Source organism: Cynocephalus volans, chromosome X (assembly GCF_027409185.1).
Source record: "Cynocephalus volans isolate mCynVol1 chromosome X, mCynVol1.pri, whole genome shotgun sequence".
Lineage (NCBI taxonomy): Eukaryota > Metazoa > Chordata > Mammalia > Dermoptera > Cynocephalidae > Cynocephalus > Cynocephalus volans.
This window is the reverse complement of record NC_084478.1, coordinates 87,916,621-87,941,301: the sequence shown is the minus strand read 5'-3', so window position 1 is coordinate 87,941,301 and position 24,681 is coordinate 87,916,621. Positions and strand designations below refer to the sequence as shown.

The 24,681-nt window shown below is 36.1% G+C and overlaps 1 protein-coding gene across 1 annotated transcript in view; it reads left to right on the top strand.

Moving 5' to 3' along the window:
- Positions 1-24,681, top strand: part of BRWD3 (bromodomain and WD repeat domain containing 3) — a 115,959-nt gene that overhangs the window by 22,694 nt on the left and 68,584 nt on the right. The window contains exons 7-8 of the mRNA XM_063083354.1: positions 22,669-22,829; positions 24,276-24,497. Coding sequence (XP_062939424.1) covers positions 22,669-22,829; positions 24,276-24,497 — 383 coding nt within the window. The remainder of the gene's footprint in view (positions 1-22,668; positions 22,830-24,275; positions 24,498-24,681) is intronic.

Here is a 24,681-nt window from a genome sequence, read left to right as displayed (position 1 = left end):
CCGCTACTCCTGACTTGTATTTGAGGTAGGTGTGTAGCTACCATTTCTTAGAAGTTCAAAACTTTGCTTTATTGTTTTGAAATTTGTTTAGAGGATTTTAAAAACATTTGTTCTTGATCCTATTGGCATCATATTAGAACATTATTTTGATAGTAGTGTCCTTTGTCCTTCATTCCCCTCATAAGGCTGGCCTAGTAAAGTTGGGTTGAGATTATTCTTTAAAATAGCTAGACTTGTTATTTTCCAAAGCCTTATTGGTAACAAGGCATTTTAAAACTCTCTGTGATGTTTAAAGTTTAAAACACAGTTTAGTATTATTTTTTACCATGCAATAAATGAAATGTGGCTTCTATGTATTATGAAGTCAGCTTGACTTATAGCTAAAACAATTCAGTTTGTCTTTCAATGCCATTTACAGAAAAATTGGGAACATCCTATTTTTTGAATAATTTGTATTAAAGGTTTTTTAATTAACTTATTATTATTATTATTTTTTACATTCTAAGATGTTGTGCAGCAATGTGGGAGAGGAAACTGGGGGTTAGGGGAATTGAAGTAGGGATGAAGGGGTCGGGCTGGCCATGGCTGGCTTCTTTGGCTGGATGCAGATGTCAGAGGGGTATGGCTGAGACAATCGGACCACCCCCAACCCCGGCTCTGGACCTCTGGGGGCTTCTGTCTCTTCTAGGTTTTATAAGTGTTCTTTGGTGGTGTTAGACCTTTACTGGTTAATATCAGAACTTTGTCTATGATCCGTGGGTTTTTTCTGTTTTCTTTCAGTTCTGTGTTGGGTTATTAGCTACTGCTAATACTCTTCATGGGAACTAATTTGTTGTCCTCTGCTTACTTCGAAAATGGGGGAACTTCCTGTGGGGACCAGCACTTAAGCCCTGTGGTTAAGCAAAATTGCTGTTTGCTGCTGATTCCCTGGGGAAGGCTTTTTGTGCAGCTCAGGTTTTAATTGTTGACCTTTTAAGCATTTCTGGGTCTTGTGAGGTCCGATACACTTGGGTTGTATGGAAACTTTGGTCTGGGCCTGAGTCTTTTCAGCAAACTGCAACCCCTATAGTTCTGTATTCCTGACCTGTCTCCACTGAGTGGTCCTACGCTGATTGGGGGGCAGATCAGCTGTCCTTGCTGTGCCCCAGTGTTCCCCTGGTGGGCCTGTCTCCCCGACCTCCTTCACTTCAAACATTTCCCATGGGACAGGCCATGCACAGGTCACTTGGCATGACTCATCAGCCTTTGATAGGCTCCTTTTTTCAGTTGTCTGTGGCCACTCACTCGTGTGTGGGTCCATGGAAACCCTGTCAGTGGTCTTGCCAGCCTGGGGTTCACCAAGGCCCTCCTCTTCCCTGCATTCTCCAAGCAACTTCACACAAAGGGCACAGCTACATTTTGCCAGCTCTTGTTCTGTGGGTTAACCAGCTCCAGCCTTGAAATGGCTGGGGCTCTAAATGGTCAGAGTGGTTCCTTCTTTCTCTCATCAAGGCTTTTCCTGCTGTCATGAACTCCATAGGTCTCTCCTCCTCTTCCATGGAGGTCTAGCAGCCCCAGCTTGGCAGTCTTTGCTTTTTAATAGTTGTAAATTGGTTGATTGTGGGAGAAAGTGACGCTGGGCACCATCTATTCTGCTATCTTGATTCTCTGCCCCGTATTAAAGTTTAAAAAGCTAAAAATTAGGAAATTACTCAAGGATTTCATGAACACTGTGTATAACCTACTATTAGATTATAGGAGACAGATAAAATTGTTCAAGAGTTATGTGATTTGTATTTAGAAAATCAGATAATATCATCAATTTATACACTTCTGGTTTTATCTGGAGCTTGGTACCAAGTTGATGATAAACTCTGTTTCCCAGCAGATATGGTAGTTACCTGTCTTTGGTTAAGTCCTGTATATCTTAGCATTATTGATTAGAATATTTCCTGTGATATAAGTAGTAGAATTCAGTGAGTTAGTCATCTTTCTTGGCAATAGAGGTCTCTTGTGGTTAGTGATTTTCTGGTTTACACTCAAAGTATTGGTGGGGTGATTATAGAGGGGGCTTTTTACAGTAACTAAACTGTTGAATCTGTAGGGTGATTCAAAATAAGTTTCCATTTTAAAGCGTAATAAACCAAAGACCACCAAGAATTAGCCTGTAGTCTGACAAAATCAGATTTATTGACTCACAGTGAGGGAGTAAACTCTTGAGGAATCATAGAAGGCTTCTGGATAAGGATGAGGGAAGTGTCTTTTGTAAATTTTGGCTTACACTAAAGAATTCTGAGAAGGGTGTAAAGGAAACCAGGATCAATTCTGGATTGGTGGTTGTTTCTGAGGCAGATTGGGAAAAGTGAGGATTAACTAGGGATTGGGTACTGTCACGAAGCAAGGGTGGTTTAGGACTTCAGTACCTCCCTCCAGTAATAAATGAAAATAGCAAAGTGGGTCTGGGGACATGATTGGTAAGAATGAAGTAATCACTCAAGAGGGGATCATTATGATATTTTACAACTGCTGCATGACCTTGGGAAAAACAATGTTTCCTGTTAACTTTGCAGCTAGCTGGCTTTATCTGTGTCTGCCCTCCCAAACCTGATTAATTGCAGAGCTGCTTTCCCCCTGCCCCCCAGTCCTAGCTGATACCCACTCTTTCAGTTCCAGATAGGTTTTGACTCTTTCAACATGTATTCTTATAAATCTTTAAAAGCATGTGGTCAGCATATAACAATTTGCTATTAATTTTATAAGGACTTTTATGGATGTTCTCTGTTGAGCTGAAAATCCTTTATTTTGGCCTAGAAATGTTTTTCTGATACCAGTCCAAAGTTCCATGCCTGTGTGAAATAGTTTTAATACAAACTTTTTTTTTCTACTGTAAATAGAGAATGAATGGGCTAGTGGTCTAATGTAATAACTCTAATGTGGCCATTTTGGAATACTCTCTGGATCTAGGTGAACTTTCCAGTAGAACCAAATTTAGTAGAAGCCAGAGGCTCTCCAATTGTGTTAAGTGTCTTGAGGGTGGAGGTAAGATTAAGGGATATAATGTAGAATTTTTGCTGTTAAAGTTGTGTCCTATTTCAGACTCATAGCAGATTGTGTTTTCTATAATGTCATTAAATAGACAGCATTGAAAAGTAGGAAGACTACTGAACTAGAATCAGGAGACTTGGATTTATCCTAGGCTCTGCCATTTATTGGTTCTATGATATTAGGTAAGACACTTTGGGCCTTAATTTCCACATTTATAAAGTGAAGAAAATAGTTGTCTTCAAATCTCACAGTATTACTGTGAACTTAAATGAGATGTTTGTGGAATTACTTTGAAAGCTTTAAAATGTTATGCAAATATAATTTGTAATTATGACATTGGATTGCAGATGCTAATAATGTTGGTAATGATAATAATGACTAATAGATTAAAAATTCAGTATTTGAGTTATCTTCATGAAAAGACTATGTAACTCACATGCTGCTATAGTGGGGCTCCACCTTAATATCCAAACTTAAATATCAGACCTAAGTCCTTTAACTCCAAATTCAGTGGTCTTTCCACAGAATTACCTTGGCAAAGTAAATATGTTTTCTAGTTGCCTTAATAGAACTTCTTGTCAACCATTTTAGGTAGTTTGAGATACATGTATTTTACACATCTTTGCTGTCAGTTTCCCAAGTAGTTGTCAGCCTCTGATTTATGTTTAGAATCATAGTTTTCATTTTGTTATATGTGTTTTAAATAAGACATGAGAGAATGTGGTGAGAATTGGTAAAACTGTTATTTTCTTCAATGTACTTTGAGCTCCAACTGTGTCAAGTACAGCCCCTTAAAAAATTAGTGGTTTTATTAAGAAGAGAATGGCTTGCTTGATATAATAAGACTCTAGAGTTTGTGGTAGAAGTTGAGACTGGAAAAGAAGGTTGAGGCCTATTTATTCTGCACCCTTCATGCTAGAGGTCTGCAAAATTTTCATGGAAAGGGCCTGAGAATAAATGTTTTTGGCTTTCTACACTATTTGATCCCCGTTGGAACTGCTCAACTCTGTTGTTGTAGTGTGAAAGCAACCATAGGTAATATATAAATGATTGGACATGGCTGTTTTCCAATAAAACTTTACAAAAAGAGGTGGTAGGCTGCATTTGGCCCCTGGACCTTAGTTTGCCAACTCCTGCTCTACACTATATAATGATATTAGATTTTATCCTATAGGTACTAAGGAACCATATAAGTTTTTTTTGGCTGCTGGCAAGTATGGGGATCCGGACCCTTGACCTTAGTGTTATCAGCACCATGCTGTAACCAAGTGAGCTAACCGGCCGGCCCTGACTGTATAGTTTTGAATAGGAGATTTATATAATTGGAATTTTATTTTGAAAAGATAACTCAGGTGGTAAAGTAGAGCATAAGTTGGAGAGGAGAGAAACTGCAGGAAACAGGCCGGGAAATCATAGGGGAGGCTATTACTATAGATATAGATAGGAAATGAATATAGACATTGTAGCAATAGAAATGGTAATAACTAGATTGATTCAACCATGATTTTGGAGGTGGGATTAATAATATAGTTTGGTTGGATATGGGACATAAAAGGAAGAGTAAAAAATAATTTGTTAGTGACAAAGTTGAGGAGAGGGGAAATATAGGAAACTTGTGATTGAAGGATAATGAAATCAATTTGAGAAATTTTCATCTGTAGTATATTCAGGTTGGAGTATATTCAGGATGGTTGTCCATTAGGTAGTTGAACATGTGGGCCTGGAGCTAACGTAAAAGGTAAAGTTTAGAGATAAAGATTTATTTATTTTTATTTATTAATTTTTTTTATTAATATAATTATTTTTTTACATTCTGTGATGTTGTGGAGCAGTTGGGAGGGAGGGGGAGAGGGGAAAGGGGAAGAGAATGGAAGAAGGAGGAAGGAGAAAGGGCAGGATTGAGGCCAGTGGCACCCCCCTCATTCCCACAGAGGAGACCAGGGGGCTGCCAGCGGTGGCTTGTTCATTGCTGGGCTGGGTGCAGATGTCAGGGCAGTGCAGCACCACCCCAGCTCGGGAACCTGGGGATCTTCTTGCTGTGGCTCAGTGGTCATGGCTGGGCTCGTTGCGGGGATTGGGAGTGTGTGGCTGAGGCCCTTGGACCCCCACTGCCCCGCTTGGTGCTTCCTGGGTTGGCTTGGTGGTCGTCGCTGCAGTGGTTGTGCATGTCAGGGGTATGTGCCAGAGGCCCTCGGCCCCCACCCTTGGGACTAGTTGCAGGTGTCAGGGGGCATGGCTGAGGCCCCCGGCCCTCCTCCCTTTCTGGCTTGGTAGCCCAGGGGACTTTGGTCCTTCTAGACGTTATAGGTGTTCTTTGGTGAAATAAGACCTTTCCTAGTTAATATCAAACTTTGTCTTTGGTTGTGGGTGCTTTGTTTTTTCTTCCAGTTCTATGTTGGATTATTCACTGTTCCACCACTTAAAATCTGTGCTGGAACTAATTTGTTGTCCTTTGCTTACTTCTAAAATGGGGGACCTTCCTATGGGGACCAGTATTCGAGCTCTGTGGTTGGGCTAAATTGCTGCTTTGCTACTGATTCCTTAGGGAAAGGTTTTTGAACAGCTCAGGTTTTAATGGTTGACTTTATAGGAACTTCTGGGTCTAGTGAAATTTGGTGCATCTGGGTTGTGCAGAAACTCTCATCTGGGCTTGAGTCTTTTCATCAATCTGCACCCCATGCAATTTTGTATTCCTGACCAGTCTTCTCTGAGTGGTCCTATGCTGATTGGGGGGCATATCAGCTGTCATTGCTGTGCCCCCGTTTTCCCCGGGCCACCACCCGTGCTCCAAACACTTCTCATGGGACAGGCCATGCTCCAGTCCCTTGCGATGACTTCACTGGCCTCAGTGGCTCCTTTTGTTCAGTTGTTGTTTCTCCTCGCTTCTGTGTGGGTCCATGAGAAACCTATTAGTGGTCTTGCTGGCCTGGGGGCCACCAAGGCCCTCTTCTCCCCTGCTGACTCCCAGCAACTTCATCCGAAGGGCACAGCTGTGGCTTTTGCCAGCTCCTGCTCTGTGTGCTCAGCAACTCCAGCCTGGAAACGGCCAGGGCTCAGAACAGTCGGAGTGGGTTTTCTCTTTCTCTCATTGTGGCTTCTCCCACTTTCATGCACTCTGTAGGTCTCTTCTTCTCTTCGCTGAACTCTAGTGGCCCCAGCTTGGCTGTCATTACTTTTTTATCGTTGTAAATTGGTTGATTTGTGGGAGAGAGTGATGCCAGGGATGGTCTGTTCTGTCATCTTGGCTGGAAGTTGAGATAAAGATTTGACAGTGATTAGGATGTGGGTAGGTAAGACCATTCAGGGACAGCATGAAGATGAAGAAGAGAGACCTGGATAGAATTTGAAGGAACCATCGGCATTTCAACATGGATGGGTCAAGTTAGAAAAACAATATGAGAAACTAAGAAGGCAAGGTTTAGAGAGGCAGGGGAGAATCAGGAATGATATCTTAATAAGTCATAAGAAGAGAATTGCAGATTTTATCAACATTCCCTATAAAACTTACTCTGTGGGATTTATATTCTCAGTGGTACTAGAAGGTTGAACGATGATCAAAATTACTTAACTTTGTAGAAATAGGTTTTATTCAATTCATCAAATACTTGAGCACCAAATATATGCAAAGCACTTTCCAGTGTGTTCAGGGCAGTTCTTGCTGTCAAGGAAGTTACTCTTTGATTGGGGAGGTTTAGACAGATGTCAGAATATGATTATAGTACAGGGTATAGACTAAGTGATTTAAAGAAAACAAAGTATAATGGGCATTACAGGAGGGAGAAATGAAACTGATTAAGAGAAACAAGGAATAAATGGCCTTTGAGATTAACTTCCAAGGGTTTATTGTAATTTGAGAGGTGGAACATTCCAGTTGAGAGGATATCGGCATAGTACAGAGAAGGAGGTCTGTCTGATTTCAAGTAGAGAATTTATTCCCTGAAGAAGTAGAAATTATGATTAGATATTTTGGGAAGGGTTGGACCAGATTAATTTAACAAATATTGGATTTCCTTTTGCTTCCAAGGGACTGAGCTAGGTCAGTGAATGATATGTTAGACATTAATCCCTATCCTTAAGGTGCTTACAATCTTAGATAAGAGATACACACAAGTAACTAATGCAAGGTAGACCACAGTAAGGTCCAGAACTGAAGCAGGAGAGTTCATTTTTGGCTGAAGTGATTGAGAAAGATTTCATGAAAAAGGAGGTGATGTTAAGCCTGCCTCAAAGGATAAGAAGGATATTGACAGGCTGAAATGGCAGAGGTGGGCATAAGGCTAAAGGATCAGCAGAAGCAAAGGTGCTGGAGTGGTAAATTGGGAGAAGTTTGGTTTAAGACTCAGAAGATTGCCTGTGGTCGTGTCAGATGTCTTATGTTTTACTTGTACTCATTTGTGTGTGCATGTGCATACTAAGTTATGTACAGTTTTATCACTTGTGTATCCACCACCACAGTCATGATAAAGAAGAGTTTCATCACCACAAGGATTCATCATGTTGTCCTTTTATAACCACACCCCCTCCCTCCTGCCTAACCCCACTCCCAGTCTTATCAACCACTGATATATACTTCATTTTTATAGTTTTGTCATTTCTATAGAAATGACATATTCTATAAATGGAATCATACAGTATATAACTTACTTTTGCTCAGCACAATTTCCTGTACATTTATACAAGTTGTTGCATGTGTCAGTGTTCATTCCTTTTTATTGCCAAGTGGTATTCCATGTAATGGAAATACTAGTTTGTTTGATCATTCACCAACTGAAGGACATCTGGGATGATTCAAGTTTTTGGCTGTTACAAATAAAGCTGCTAAATTCATGTACAGGTGTTTTATGAACATAAACTTTCATTTCTCTGGTATAAATGTCCAAGAGTGCAATTGGGAAGCATATGGTAATTGAATGTTTAATATTTTAAGAAACTGCCAAACTGTCTTCCACAGTGGCTGTAGCATTTTATGTTCCCACCAGCAATGTATGAGTGATCCAGTTTCTCCACATCCTTGCCAGCATTTGGTGTTGTCAAGATTTTTTTTTTTTTTTTTTTTTGGCTGCTGGTATGGGGATCTGAGTCCTTGACCTTGGTGTTATGATACCATGCTCTAACCAGCTAACTAGCCAGCTCTTTAGCTATTCTCACAGGTATGTAGTGTAATACCTCATTGTGGTTTTAATTTGCATTTCCTTGATGGCTCCTGTATTAGTCAGGGTTCTCTAGAGAAACAGAACCAATAGGATACAGAGAGAGAGAGCGAGAGAGAGACTGAGATTTATTATAAGGAATTGGCTTATGTGACTATATTAGTCCATTTTGTGTTGCTATAACAAAATACTTGGAACTGGGTGATTTATAAAGAAACTGAAATTTATCACTTAGTTTCTGAGGCTGGGAGGTCCAAAGTCCATCTGGTGGTGGCGACAGTGACCCAGGGGTCTCACATTGCAAGATGGTGAGAGCAGAGAGAGACAGACTCTCCTCTTCTTTTATAGTCCTCAGAACCACACCCCTGACCGCCATTTTTAATCCATTCACTACTGCATGGTCCTACAATCCAATCACCTCTTGAAGGCTCCACCTTTCAATTATCATAATAGGATTTCCCACCCTCTTAACAGTCACAGTGGGGGCTAAGTTTCTAATACATAAAACTTGGGGGACACAATTCAAGTTTCAAGAAGTTTTAGGGGGACATAATTCAATCCACTACAGTGACTATGGAGGCTGAGAAGTCCCAGAATCTGGTGTATGCAAGCTGAAGACCCTGGAGAGCTTGGGGTGTAAGATCCAGACTGAGTCCAAAGGCCTGAGAACCAGTAGAGTTGATGGTGTAAGTTCTGGTCCAAGTACAGGAGAAGACAGGTGCCCCAGCTTGAAAACAGTCAGGCAGAAAGAGTAAGTCCTCCTTTAACAACCTACCTTTTTTGTTATTTTCAGGCCTCCAAGGGATTGAATGAGGCCCATCTCATTTATTGGGGAGGTCAGTAGACTTTACTCAGTCGGCTGATTCAAATGTTAATCTCATCCGGAAATAACCTCACAGACACATCCAGAATAATGTTTAACCAAATATCTGGGCTCCCTATGGCCCAGTCTGGTTAACACATAAAATCATCACAAGCCCACCCCTTGTCAACTTGGCATCTATACACATCTTCTTAAACCATATTTAATCTCCAAATAAAGATAATAACAAGGTTATAATTCCACCTAACATGATACAGCTATCCTGCATACAACTAAAATGCACTAGCCTCTTCCCCAGAAGAGGAGGGAAAGTCCTTGAGTGTGATGTTTATTCTTCTTGATATTCCATAACTTAAATACTATGATGTAAAATTAACATCAATTTACATTAAACATTATGATAATAAATCACATCTGATATTACATGATAAGGAAAAACAAAGGAATTTGCTTTATATATTTACATACACACATAACACACAAACTTTCATAACAAAATAAGGAGGCATGCTTATAACAATTATAGTTCTTGTGGTCGTGGCTGGTATTTATAACTGCCTTCTTCCACTATCCAGAAAAGTAAAGTAAAGTAAGTGACCCAAACCTTCATTCGTGAAATGCCTGGGCCATGAGTAGTCCTGCCTGGATTGGGTTGTTTAGTTTTCCATTGACCTTAATCACAGGGAATGATAATATGAAGAGATGCCCTAAGGGATCTCCTGTATTTCACACATACTCTTCTTTACCTCCGTTGTGAAGTAGCAGTTCAAGTTCCTGTCAATAATCAAGATCAATCACTCCAGTCAATACAGTAACTCCCTTCTTGGCCTGTTGATTCAGAGGCATTGGGAGTCCAGAGTCCGTGGGCAGCAGTCTTAAATTTCAGTTCAGTGAAATCATTGTGTCTCCTGGCGGAAGCATTCATCCCTTTGGAAATAAGACCCGTAGGCCAGCAGAGCAGGAGGTCGTCAGAACAGGAAGCAAAAATTTTGCTAGTGGGTAACTAGGAATAATAGTGGGTGATGCTACTCCTGTTTCCACCCCTTGAATCTTGGCTGTGGGAGAAATAGCACCATATAATGGATGCTGGTATCCCGATCAAGTTGACACATGAAATTAACCATCACAGCTATTGATATTGAACATCTTTTTATATGCTTATTAATCATGTTTATTCTTTTCGGTGAAATGGCTGTTCATGTCTTTTGCTTATTTTCTGATTGGATCATTTTGAATTTTATTGTTGAGCCTAAGAGCTCTTCATGTATTGTAGACATTAGTCCTTTGTCGGATATATCATTTGCAAATATTTTCTCCTAAGTCTGTAGCTTGTTTTTTCATCCTCTTTATATCAGCTTTCACAGACTAAAATTTTTTACTTTCGATGACATCCCGTTTACCAATTTTTCCTTTTATGGATCATACTTTTGTTGTCAGACTAAGAATTCTTTGCCTACCCCAGATTCTGAAGATTTTATCCTTGTCTTTTTTCTCAATGTTTGATAGTTTTATGTTTCACATTAAATTCCATGATCCATTTTGAGTTAAATTGTGTAAGGTCAAGTTTAGGTCAAGGTTCATTATTTTTTACTTATGGATGTCTAATTGCTCCAGCACCATTTGTTGAAAAGACTGTCCTTCCTCCATTGATTTTCATTTGCACCTCTGATAAAAATCAGTTAAGAACATTTGTGTGGATAAATTTCTTGGCCCTCTGTTCTGTTCCATTGATCTATGTGTTTATCTCCTCACCAGTACTACACTGTTTTGATTACCATAGCTATACAGTAAGCCTTAACATTGGGAAGAGTAATCCCTCCCACTTCATTCTTTGTCAAGATTGTTTTCTATATTTTAAGGCCAGTACCTTTCCATATAAATTTTAGAATAAACTTCTTGATGTTTACAAAAGCCTTTTGATATGAATTGTGTTAAACCTACAGATCAGTTTAGGAGAATTGACATATTTATTATGTCAGGCCTTCCAGTCCATCAACACAGTATGTCTCTCCATTTATTGAGGTCATGATTTCTTTCATCACCATTTTGTAATTTTCAGCATACATATATGGTACCTGTTTTGTTACATATATATCCAAATATCTCATTTTCTTTGGAGTGATTGTAAATGGCATTGTGTTTTTAATTTCGGACTCTGCATATTCATTGTTAGTATGTAGAAATGCAATTGATTTTTGTGTGTTTATCTTGTTTCCTGCGACTCACCTGTTATTTCTAGAAGTTTTCAAGCCTTTTTTAAGGGCATATTCCATCCTGCTTTTTTTATGTTACAGTTTTGGGATCAAATGACTTGGCAGATTTGATTGTATTCTGGGTTGGTTTGGGCTAGAATTTAAGGTTTGGGGTGAAATCTGTGGTAGTCATTAGAGCATAGTTTAGCTACTGGGGCAAATGATTTATTATTTTTCTCTCATTTTCTGAAAAGCTACTAAAGAATATTGATTGAGAGATCAGCCTTTGAAACCAGATTGCCTAGGTTTGAATCCTGGCTGTGCCACTGGGTTGGGATCTTGGGGAAGTTATTTAACCTTTCTATGCCTCAATTTCCACATTTTTTAAGAAAGAAATAATAATAGTACTCACTTCACTGGGTTAAATAAGTTAACCATGTAAAATTCTTAGCATAGTGCCTGGAACACAAAAATCATTACACATAAGTTAACTTTTATTATTTAAAAAGAGATTTTTTAACATATAATAGACTCTGGTCTGCAAACTATAGGTAAGATTTTTGTACATATTTTATCATTTTCTTTAGAGTAGGAATCACTATCCAGTAGAGTCATCAGTCTAATACCAATCTTTTCCCCCTCTCCCCACACCACTCCATTCTTGAATGTATGTGAGAGCACTGAAACAGCAGAGAGAGGAAAGAAGATAGGAACTAAGCTTTACTGAATAAATGCCTACTGTGCTAGACATTCTATACAATTTATCTCAATTCTTAGATAGGAAGTGTAATGCCAATTTTATAGATTTAAGGAAAAAGCTTAGGCCACTTGTTCTTAATATTACGTTACCTTTTTACTACATTATTCTACCAAAGTCAGGGGAATTGGTAAAGCCAGAAGCAACTCTGCCAGCGCTTAATTGAGCTACTTGCCTGGCTCTTTGATTTCCCCACAGGATTACTATGTATTGTGACTTTTGTTCCTCCCCCACCCCTTCCCAGTCCACTAAACACATGCCCCCATGTTTTATCTCCTGGTATTGAGTAGGGACTTGGCATCCAGAAAAATGAGGGGGAGAGTTCATTGTTTTAGATCCATTAATATCTTTCATTTGATTGGAGGTAAGCATGGCTGATCTATTAAAAAAAGCATTGAGAGGCAGCTGTGGTATTTGAAAAAGAACATTGGACCCAAGTTTACACCCCTTCTTTGTCACTTATCACTTTTATGACTTTGAAAAACTTGCTTCACCGACCTGGATCTTAGTTTTGCTATATGAAAAATGAAAGGGGTTGGACTCAATATTAATCTTTAAAGTTCCTTCAAACTCTAGCACAATTCTGTAAGAGATACTAGTTCAAAGAGAGAGAGGCAAGACATAGTTGCTTGTAGACTACTTCCTGGGGCCTCAGAAATGGTGATTAGCTTCTCAGAATTTTCACTAATGTTGGTCTGCATTTACTTATTGCCAAAGTCAGCTGTATTTCCTGTCTCCTGCATTTCCTATCTCTAGAATTAAAGAGCACAAAGCTCATTTACATTTTACATGTAAATCCCAATGAAAACTTCTTAAGAATGACATAGAAAATGAGTAGAAATATTAAATTCCTAATTTTACCTGTGGGTAAGTGGCTCTTCATGTGGTTGAGTCAAATGCTTATTTGAATCTATGCTTTTTACAAAAAAGGGCCTTTCTCTGCTCTTTAAATTTGGATTCTGCTATTGATAGTTGTGTCCCAATAAGAAATGATGAAGAATGTGAGATTTTAAAGAAATTCTCATTTTAATTCCAGGATGGAATCATTTTTGGATAGATTAACAAATAGACTAGGAGAACTCTTAAGATACTTAAGAAATGTAATTCACAATTTTTCTTTTTAAATATATAAAATATAAAACCTTAAATTTACTGTAAATTGACTAATGTTTTATATCTGTTACCACTTTTTAACTTTCCTCAATATTTAAATTATTTAATACTTTACAACTTTTCTTCTCTCTACCTATTGTATAATTGCTTCAGTATGTTTCAGCATAGGCTTCCTGAGCCTTTTTTGGTCTAATAATATTCTATCTTTCATATATGAAGATAATAGAAGGGAATGTGCTTTGAGGTGTTTTTCACAGAAGTTATGCATTTGCAGTGATCTTTCTATTCTTGCTTATTCACCTAGGTGTTTTGATATGATTGAATTTAGGAGAACAGGACTGTGGTCTTGAACCGTTGTAGGAATAAGTTGATGTAATCTTAGTACAAATAAATAAATCCTTAATAAATCTCTGTAATAAATCCTTAATTTGGATTTATTGTTATTTAGATTCTTTCTTTTTAGTTTTTTTTAATTACCTATTAATATTTGAAGGTCTGGTAGTAAGCTTTCAAGTCAAGATAGTAAATTAGTACATCTTGTTCTAAAATAGGTATACTTTTTTCTAATAGTAGGATTTTAACAGGTTATTGGTAATTTTTTTCCATAAAATAACGGGATGGATTGCTAATGGAAAGGACAATGAAGAAAGGAGTAAAGTAAGGATATGATTGCTTTCTTTGATAGATTCAGGATGCCACAGAGTAAGGAAAGCATAGCTGTTATTGCAGACTACATGAAGAAAGTCACAGTCTGGTTTGAACTTTGTTATTTTGGGTTACAATATCCCGTATTGTAATTTTGAAACAAAAGGAATTTGAATATGTGAAATGGCATATTAACATCTACTGTGCACATTGCACTATCATGCACTTCAAATTGTCATTTTTTTGTGCCTCTTTTCAGCCAGTCAGTATCTTAATTTCTAAAGCTAATTCAATTTCATTTTAAAATGTTAGTAAAAAAAATTGACCCACTTCAGGAAAACTTTTATCTGAATTTTATGCAGTTTTAATTGATTCTTTAATCTGTTCTTGATATAATTAGAGACTTTTTATGGGATATCTGTGACCTTTAACTCTCTCCCTTTTACTGTTCATTAGCATTTAGAATTGATGCTGAAAAGCACAAGAAATTAAACCAAAATAAGTTAATTTTGCTGTTTGGGATACTTGTAAAAATACCCCATTTTTTAAAAAAACGCTATGATTAAGGATAGCAGATGTAACACAGAAAAAAGATCCACAAAGGAAGAAGTGATCAGTAATTCACAAGAGAAAACATTAAGGGTTGGGCAGAATATTTATAAATATTAGGTATAACATAACAAAGTGAACTAGAAACTTTAGCATAAAGAGACATACAAACTTGAAATGGGATCGGTTCTTAAAATGTGGTAAGAGTAGCTATACTTGGGCCTAAACAAAGAGGTCTAAGAGGAAGGTGACGAGTAGCAGTGCATGTTAAGTGTATTTAGAAATTCACAGACCAAAATGTGGCTATACTGTGAAAAACAGTGGATAGGGATAAAAAGAATGAAAAGTCTAGATGGGATTATACTACAGACTGGACAGTATGGATGATGCTTTCCTAATGGAGAAATTAAAAAGCAGGATACCCAGATCAAACTGATGCTTGATACTTCCCTTCCCCTTAACACTCCAATTATAGCTAGTATGTTAAGCCATGTGAAATTACTGGTTTTGTATGTAGAGAATGGTCGAATATTAGCAATTTCATATGGTTCAACCCAGATAGTAATACCCAGAAGGACCTGTAAAGTTCTAATTAGCATATGGGGAAAGAACCCATATTATATGGGAATAGATGGTATAATATTCATAGTAAAAAGTAAGAGCTGGAGATAATCATATTTTGCTTTAGTTTTCTCTATCAAAGAGAATGATCTATAAACTGGAAAGGATAGAGGGAGCATGGTTAAAGAAAATAAAACCCAATATACATTAGTACCTAGCTGCTTTAAGAGTCCCAAATGAATTAAAGCCTGGTATACTGAAATAGTTTTCATTGGCAGATATTCTTTGTGAAATCAAAGTGCACATGAGAAATGGAAATAACTCAGTGGGCAAGTTACAAAAGGGAACAAAGGATAGATTCCAGGAATTACAGATTGGTGAACTTAACTTTCTCTAACCTGAGACAAAATTTTAGGTAGTTTTATTCAATAGGTAGTTTATGTACTCTAAGAAAAGAAAGAGGTAATCACTAGGAAACTTACATATCTTTATTAAGAAAGAGTCATAACTAACTTTATTTCCTTTTTAGTCCAATAACTAGATACTATAAAGCAGCCATTTTTAGAAACTTAATGCAGTCTTTGCAATCTTGAGATGCATTCATAGAAGTGTAGTTTCCTAATGAAGGGAAATAATCCACTGTACTCTGTGCTGATTCGATCAGTGGAATATTTTGCTAAGTTCTTGTTATTTTATATTTTCATTTATTAATTTTCTTAATTCTACATTTTTATGGAGTACTGTTTGTTGTTTCAATACATACATATATTGTATAATGACCCAATCAGAATAGTTAGCATATCTACTATCACCTAAACATTTATCATTTCCTTGTGGTTATAATATTCAAGATCCTCTTTTCTGGCTATCTTGAAATATACAGTACAACATTATTAGCTGTAGTCATCCTAGAGCACCAGAACTTATTCTTCCTATCTATCAGTTCTTGCTATTTTCAAATGCTCAGACATTGATGAACTAGAGAATTCCCAGAAGAAAGCAACCACAATAGTATTTATAGTGAAAGATTTTTTTTCTTCAGGGGATGATAGGAAAGAGAGGTATTTATAAATTATGCCTGTGAGTAATGTAGAGGGTACCTCACATATTGAAAGAAGACTTAAGGTACAAATGACAGTTACTTTTAAATTTTTCATGGGTTACTGGGTAATAAAGAGATTTGACTTTTTTCTTTTTTACTGTAACTCTTAAGGGTAGAAATGTGATGATTTTCTGGAAGCTGCAGGGAGGGAGATTGAGCTTAATTAAAGGTAGAGTCTCCCCCAAATTAAAGCAGCTCAACATATAAATTGCTCATTCTTGAGAAGTAATAACCTCTCTACTAGAAGCGTTGAGGTGGATGCTGAATGGCAATCTGCGAGATATGTTATAAAAGGGTAATTTTGGGGGGAGGGAGTTTGGACTAGAATTGGTGGTTCCCAAACTTGGCAGAGTATCAGCGTCACCTGCAATGCTTATTAGAAAAACACATTTTGAGAGTTGTATTTTATAAATTTATTTTTATTGTAAATATATATTTTTTAAAAAATTTAGTTAATGCATTGTAATTATACATACTTATGGGGTACAATCTGATGCTTTGATACATATATATGTTGTATAATAATCAGGTAAGGGAGGGAGTTGTATATATTTTTGTAGATCACTTTTCCCCTATTGAAGTATCTTACTCATTCCTGAAATTGGAAAGTGATACATGCTTTGCATAGTAGGATGTAAATTCCGTGAAGGCAGGGATCTTGATTGACTTGTTTATAAGCTCTGTCTCTAGGGTCTGTCACAGTGCCTCAGCTCATAGTAGGTTGTCAACCAACATTAGGTTTTAAAGAAAGCAATAAGTACATTGATTGCTATTATGGATGTATGTCTATGACTTTATAAATTTGTAAACTACATACAGTAAATCCATTATCCTGTTCTTACTTGAGTTCGTTCATTTTGTCTTTTGTTAGAGGACAGTTTAGAAGCTTATCCTACAAAATTTTAAATAGAACTATTGAGGAGATAGTGGATTCTGAATAGAATTTTGTATTTAAATACATTCTGTACATATCTATATTTGACTAATTTATCTACTAGTTGACTTTTTCAGTATTGTTAAGTACAAAGAAATGTTTATCTCAAAAGAAAATTTCTTCAAATATTTTAAGATAAAATTGACACGTTCGCACCACCATTCAAGAGAAAATGCTCAATAGTCAATGGTTGAAACCTGACCATAATCATCTCAGCTCCCCTAATAGAAAGGAGTCATAATTGTAGTGTATTATTTTTCAAAGGTTGCAAACCCTTAACAGTCAGTGAAGATGCAGACATTTTTTCTGACTAAAATTATGTTGATTAGTTGTACTGTTTTAACCAGAGTTTTTGGAGCTATACTGCCATTTTACTTTTGTGACATGGGCTAAATTTCGTAGTAAATGGAGGCTGGGATAACATCGCTTAACCTTTATGGTGCTTTTGAAATAAGTAATCAATGAAGGTAATTAATTATATATACTAAACTTATTGCATAACTTTGAAGTACTGTATATTTTAAAGGCTTAACAGTGGGAATGTAATTATGTCGTTACAGTGAATATATCAGGCAAGGATTTTTGTTATTTATTTGTAGTTGTTTCTCATATTAATACTTCATTCTACTTTGTTATCGTGAAAGTTAAGTTGCTCATCTGTAAACTTTCATTATGATCATAATACAAGTAAGAAGAAATAATTCACTCAAATAGTGCATTAGATAGAGACATTCAGATACAGCACAGTAATAGGTGTATGTGTGTCCCTTTTATATTGTTGCTTTTTGTTGTTGTTGTTGTTGCTGTCCAGTACAGGGATCTGAACCCTTGACCTTGGTGTTATAACACTGCTCTCTAACGAGCTGAACTAACCAGCCAGCCCTATTGTTGCTTTTGAGAAAAGGAAAAACCACTTTGAGCATTCCCTCCCCCAAAGGAGCTATGTGATATTCATGCTAGAAGAATGCGATCCACTTCTTCCTAGAAAAATACGCAAGAGTTAGTCAAAAGTGAACCCATTTTAATTGTATCTTTATAGTCAATTATCAGCCATTAAAATTGGGGGAAAATGTTCCTTTTAAGTGCTCTGTAGTTGTGTGAGTAAAGCAAGAACCAGCAGTATTGAATATAATGGCTAAATGGAGAATATATGCAAAAGAGAGTGTTGACAGAATTCCTTAATTATAGAGCCTAAGGCCTGTTTACATTACTAAATGACTGAGAAAAATGTATAGATATTATCTCAGGTGCTGGATGAATAAATAAAAAATAGTTTAGTTGGGAGAAGGAACATTTGGCAATAAACAGCATACCTTATATTAGACTTTTTTGGAATGGCTGTTAAGTGATGACTAGGAAGAACCTAATAGAAAACTGAAGTTCAAAAAATGTATTGTTAAGAGTATTATGTGTAATTTTAAAAATTTGCCATACCTTTTAACACAAAGCAGTTGGTTTCATTTCTATTTCTGTAAAAAATGTCATTGGAATTTTAATATGGGTTGCATTGGATCTGTAGATCACTTTGGGTAGTATGGACATTACCGACATTGAGTGGCTGAGTGGATAAAAAAAAAAAAAGACCCAACCATATGCTGCCTGCAGAAGACTCACTTCACCTCTAAAGACACACATAGATTGAAAGTGAAGGGATGGAAAAAGATATTCCATGTATATCAAACTGAAAAGGAATGGGGTTAGCTATATATATATCAGACAAAATAGACCTTAAGTCAAAAACTGTAAAAAGAAATGAAGGTCATTATATAATGATAAAGGTGCCAATTCATCAAGAAACTGTAACAATTATAAATATATATGTACTCAACATCAAACACCTAAATACGTAAAGCAAATGTTAATAGTTCTGAAGGGAGAGAGAGATTGTAATAACATAATAGTAGGAGACTTTAATAGTCTACTTCCAACATTGTACAGATCGTCTAGAGAGAAAAATCATTTAGGAAACATTTGACTTGAACCACATTTTAGACCAATTGGACCTAACAAATATTTGTAAAATATTCCATCCAACAGCAACAGAATACACATTCTACTCTAGTACGCATGGAACAAATCTCCAGGATAGATCATATGTTAGTCCACAAAACAAGTCTTAACAAATTTAAGAAGACTGACATCATATCAAGTATCTTCTCTGATCACAGTGTCACAAAACTAGAAATCAAGAACAGGAGGAATCTTGTAGAACTCACAAATATGTGGCAATTCAACAATATGCCCCTCAACAATCAGTGGATCAAAGAAGAAATTGAAAATTGAAATTAAAAAATATCTTTAGAAAAACGAAAATGGAAATACAACATAACCAAAAGTTATGGGATGCAGCAAAAGCAGTCCTGAGAGCGTTATAGCAATACACACTTACATCAAAAAGAAGATATGAAATAAACAACTTAACATTGTACCTCAAGGTACTAGAAAAATGAGAACAAAGTAAGGCCACACTTAGCAGAAGGAAGAAAATAATATAAATCAGAGCAGAAATGAACAAAATAGATTCAAAAAAACAATAGAGAAGATCAACAAACCATTGGGTAAAGGGCATAAAGAAAAATCACAATTTGTAGTAATATGCTAATAATAAATAATAAAAATTTTAAAACTTTTCAAAGATAATTTTAAAACAAGTTAGTTTTTTGAAAAGATAAGCAAAATTGACAAATCTTTAGCTAGACTAACAAAGAACAAAAGAGAAAAATTAAATAAACAAACCAGAAATGAAAGAGGAGACAGTATAACTGATACCACAGAAATAAAAAGGATCATAAGAGACTGTTGTGATCAACTATACAACAACAAATTGGACAACCTAGAAGAAATGGAGGAATTCCTATAAACATTCAACCTACCAAGACTGAATCAGGAAGAAATACAAAATCTGAACAGACCAGTAAGGAGTAACAAGATTGAATCAGTAATAAAAAGTCTCCCCTCAAGGAAAACCTCAGCACCTAATAGTTTCACTGCTGAATTCTACCAAACATTTAAAGCAGAGCTAATACCAATCCTCCTCAAGCTCTTCCAAAAAATTGAAGAGGAGGGAATACTTCCAAACTCAATTTACGAAGCCAGCATTACCATGATAACAAAGCCAGACAAGGATACTACTACAAGAGATGAAACCACAGGCCAATATCCTTGATGACCATAGATGCAAAAATTCTCAAAAAAATGCTAGCAAACTGAATTCAAGAACACATTAGAAAGATCATTCACCATGATCAAGTGGGATTGATCCCAGAGATGCAAGGATGGCTCAACATGTGTACCCAATAAATGCGATACACCATATTAACAAAATGAAGAAAACCATATTATCATCTCAATAGATAACAGAAAAAGCATTTGACAAAACTCACCATCCTTTCATGATAAAATCTCTCAACAAAATAGGTATAGAAGGAATGTACCTCAACCCAATCAAGGCCACATATGACAAGCCCACAGCTGATATTATACTGAGTGGGGAAAAGTTTAAAGCTTTTCCTTTAAGATCAGGAACAAGACAAGGATGCCCACTCTTGCCATTTCTATTCAACATATCACCAGAGGTCCTAGCTAGAGCAATTAGGCTGAAAAAGAAATAAAAGTGAAATTGTGTCTGTTTGCCGATGACATGATCTTATATATAGAAAAAACTCTAAAGACTTACCAAAAAATGTTAGAACTGATAAATTTAGTAAAGTTACAGGTTACAAAATCAACATATAAAAATCAGTAGTGTTTCTATACACTAACAATGAACTATCTGAGAAAGAAATTAAGAAATCAGTCATGTTTACAATAGCATCCAAAAAAAAAGAAAAGAAAAGAAAAGAAAATACTTAGGAGTAAATTTAACCATGAAGATGAAAGATTTGTACGCTGAAAACTATAAAACATTGGTGATAGAAATGGAACAGTAACAAATAAATGGAAAGATATCCCACATTCATGGACTGACTCTGTCTCAATCTCCTGTTCCCCTTCTCAAAGTTGCTTTTCTGTTTTTGCTTTTGTTTTCCTTCCTGCTGATGATGTTTTCTTTTGTTTTTATACCTGAAACAGTGATTTTCAACTGGGGCACTTTTTTTTTCCAGGGTACCTTTGGCGATGTCTGTAGATATTTTTGCTTGTCACAACTTCGTGCTGGGGATGCTACTAGCATCTAGTGTGTAGAGGCCAGGGATGCTGCTAAACACCCCACAATGTACAGGCAGCCTCCCCCACAACAAGGAATCATCCAGCCCAAAGTGTCAATAGTTCTGAGGTTGAGAAACCCTGACTTAAAGTAACATCCCTTTCCTCCATCTACCTGCATTGTATGGACAGAACAAAGCAAAGAAGTAATGGTTGATTGTTTCAAGGAACTCAGAGCAGTAAGAAATATTTGACTAGAGAAGGAAAGTCTCAAAGTTAGGGTGCCTGCTCTTCTCATCCTAGAGCTGTGGAAATTTTTAATAGTTGGAGTGGGGAGCAGGTGCCAAAAAGAAGTCCTCTTACCTGGTACTGATGCTAATGCATTTTCTACCATTATTTACTCAGCATCTTGCAGTGTGCCATAAATACTCAGATCTCTAATTTGTTCTTATGATTTGCATTCAAAGTTTTGCTGATTTTGCTCATTCATTTTTTGTCATTTTGTCAGTTTAAAATGGCCAGTGGATCTACCTTTGCCTGAAAGAAAGACTTCATTGCTCTTAAGATTGTGAGACTTTGAAAGGTTTCATTCTTTTGATTGTGGCATGGTTCTAATTGTACTAATCTAGCTAGAACTCAGTTCTTGCGTTAATTTGCCTTACTTAAACATAAAACTATTATCACTTGTACTATATTATTTATGCAGTGTGGTAAAATGTCATGTTACTTCAAGGTGACTTTGAACTTATAGAGACCCTATGTTTTCATTAAAATAGAATGTGTGTGGTGTTATTTTCAGTGTATAAAGGAAGATGAAGAGTTCTGCAGGGTGAGCAGGTAGTTGTAAATCTTTACCTGGGGATCAAGATCTCCGTCTTGGAAATGAGCAGAATCCAGATGGTATTTGGAGGAGAGTTGTGTAGACTTATGCTTTTTCTGGCTTGCTTTTTTTTTTTTTTTTTTTTTTTTTTTTTAAGAAAAAATTAAGAACAAGGCAAAACAAACAAACAAAATGAGACAGGATCTAAAATGACCCCAAAGTTCATTGGTGACTAGAGGGAGAGCTTCCAGATTCAGAAACCAAAAAAGGGAGAACCCATAGACAAATTTAGAAAGGATTGTTTGCTACTTAAAAACTTACGTGTTATCATAGCTTCCCTTCTCTTTTCACTGTATAGGTCTCTTATTATTCTTGAATTTTTAGGGGCAGTTGTATATGGGTTGGATAGGTGTGAGGAGATAGGACAGAAGTTCATCAGTTTCCCTGTATAATTTTTAAGGTGTATATATTTAATCAAATATAGTTTTTAATTCTAAAATGCCTTCATCCTGTAGAAAGATTTACCTATATATTTAAAGTGACAGTGTCTTTGACTATAGTGTACTAAAAAAGGCAAAATGGGAATGTGCTTGAGAAACCACAGTAAGCTAAGCAGAATATCAGACTCTTGAGATTTAACAGAAGAGTGTTATATTAGTGATTCATTCATTCATATTAGTGATTAGTCAACTTGAGTTCATAAAATCATGAAATGTGTAAGGGAATTTAGACTCAAAAGGTAGAATTGCTGTGGTGTGTGCATCTTGTTTTGTCTTGTCTTAATATTTGTAACTTAATTTCATGAAGTAGGTTTTACTTTTGGGTTTTAAGAAGTGAATTTCTTATGTTTTTCAGTGAATATCACCTCTGCCAGGCAATTAACCGGATGTAGTCGCTTCAGCCATATTTTCCCTTCATCTGCTTACCAGCACATTAAGATGCATAAGAGAATTCTGGGGCACTTGTCATCTGTCTACTGTGTTGCATTTGACCGAAGTGGGAGAAGAATTTTTACAGTGAGTTTAAAATTTATGATACGGTAACATTTAATGGATTTACAACAATAGAAGCTAGACTTCATAGCATTGCTTTGTGCTTTGTAAGCAATTCATCCTTTTTGGACATATGAATGCCAGAAAAGATGAGTGGAAATTGAAAATTTTTTCTCATTTTGTATAAGTAAATGGGTGAACTATAATGTCTACCATCTTTTGGGAAATTTAATTTAAAATTAATTTATAATTAAAAATTCAGAAAGCCTTATGTTCTATAGTGGTTAATTTATGTAAAACAAGTGTGCTCAATTTCATTGTGTTCCCTTTTAGCAAACATTTATTAAAATGCATTTTCCAATGTGTCACTTAGTGTAATTGCTGCCAGTTTTGCTTAATTAATGATTGTATCACCCTTACGGTTGAATAGTTGAATTACACAGTTAATAATGACGATTATAGTTATTTTGTATATCTTTCTTTGATTTTAGTACTGGTTATTTTTAAAATTTATTTATTTTTCTTTTTGTTGTTGCTTTTGTGGCTGGTCATAGGGATTGAACCCTTGACCTTGGTGTTAAGTATTGGTTACTTTTAAATTGGGTTTTTATCAACCAAATCATACTATATGCTTTTAAGTACAAAATTGTAGCACACAAATATTTCTAAGAAAAAGGCTTAGTCTCATTTCTTCAGTACTAAGTTAACAAAGAAGTGTGGGTAATAGCATAATTTTCTTTTTATATTTGTATACTATGACAAAAGAAGTAGTTTGTACTTTGAGAAGTTACAACTTCTTAGAGTTCATTACAGACTCTTTCATTGATGACTTCATGACTATAAATGCATCACCTAAGTATTTAGATGTTGATGATCACGAGGATGATGAATATGATCTTTTAACAAACAGATAATTATGAAATAAATTATCTACCACATTAGAGTAGCATTGCTTTTTACTATTTTTAAAGCTCTTTTGAAATTCTTAATAGGAAGTTCAACATAATATTTGAATAATATTCAAAGTTCAAGATAATAAGAGATTTTTATTAACAGCTTCATGTTTACTGAGAAATGCATTTAGATTTTAGGTTAGATTTTGAAGTATTTGTAGAAAAAGCAAATATTCAAGCATTTAAGAAAAGAAGGCTGTCAAGCCTAAGGAAAGAAATAATGGTAGAAATACTTAATGCCAAATTACTTAAAAGTGAGTTTAAAATATTTTGAGTTGTCAGGATTAATAGTAGTTTTGAAGAGTTCTTCACAAATGCATTGTCTGGGCAGTGCCTTGTCAGTGTTATCATTTGGACATCATTTATGTTTGCTACTGGATCCATATTATGAGAAGACAGGTGTCTAAAGTGTAAAGGCTTAGAAGCAATTTAATAAAATCCTCCCTTTTTCTTTTTTGGGTGGGGTGGTGAATTTTTTGCTTCAGTATAAGTCTTCTGTCATTTTGTATTATTGTAGGGTTCAGATGACTGTTTGGTGAAAATTTGGGCGACAGATGATGGACGCCTTCTTGCTACACTTCGAGGACACTCTGCTGAAATTTCTGACATGGCTGTTAACTATGAAAACACCCTCATTGCCGCAGGCAGCTGTGATAAGGTTGTAAGAGTATGGTGTCTTCGAACTTGTGCACCTGTTGCAGTCCTTCAGGGACATTCAGCTTCCATTACTTCCATACAGGTAAGAAAAATGATAAGATACTTCTAATATATGTAATAAAGGTGGGAATTCTCATTTTTTGTTATATTGTATGTATAATAGCACAAAGAATGGCAACAAAAAAATGCTCTCTTAAGGGCTTTGCTCCTGCTTTGCAGACAGGTATTTTTTTAAGTTCATATAAATCTGTTCCCTTTCGAAATAA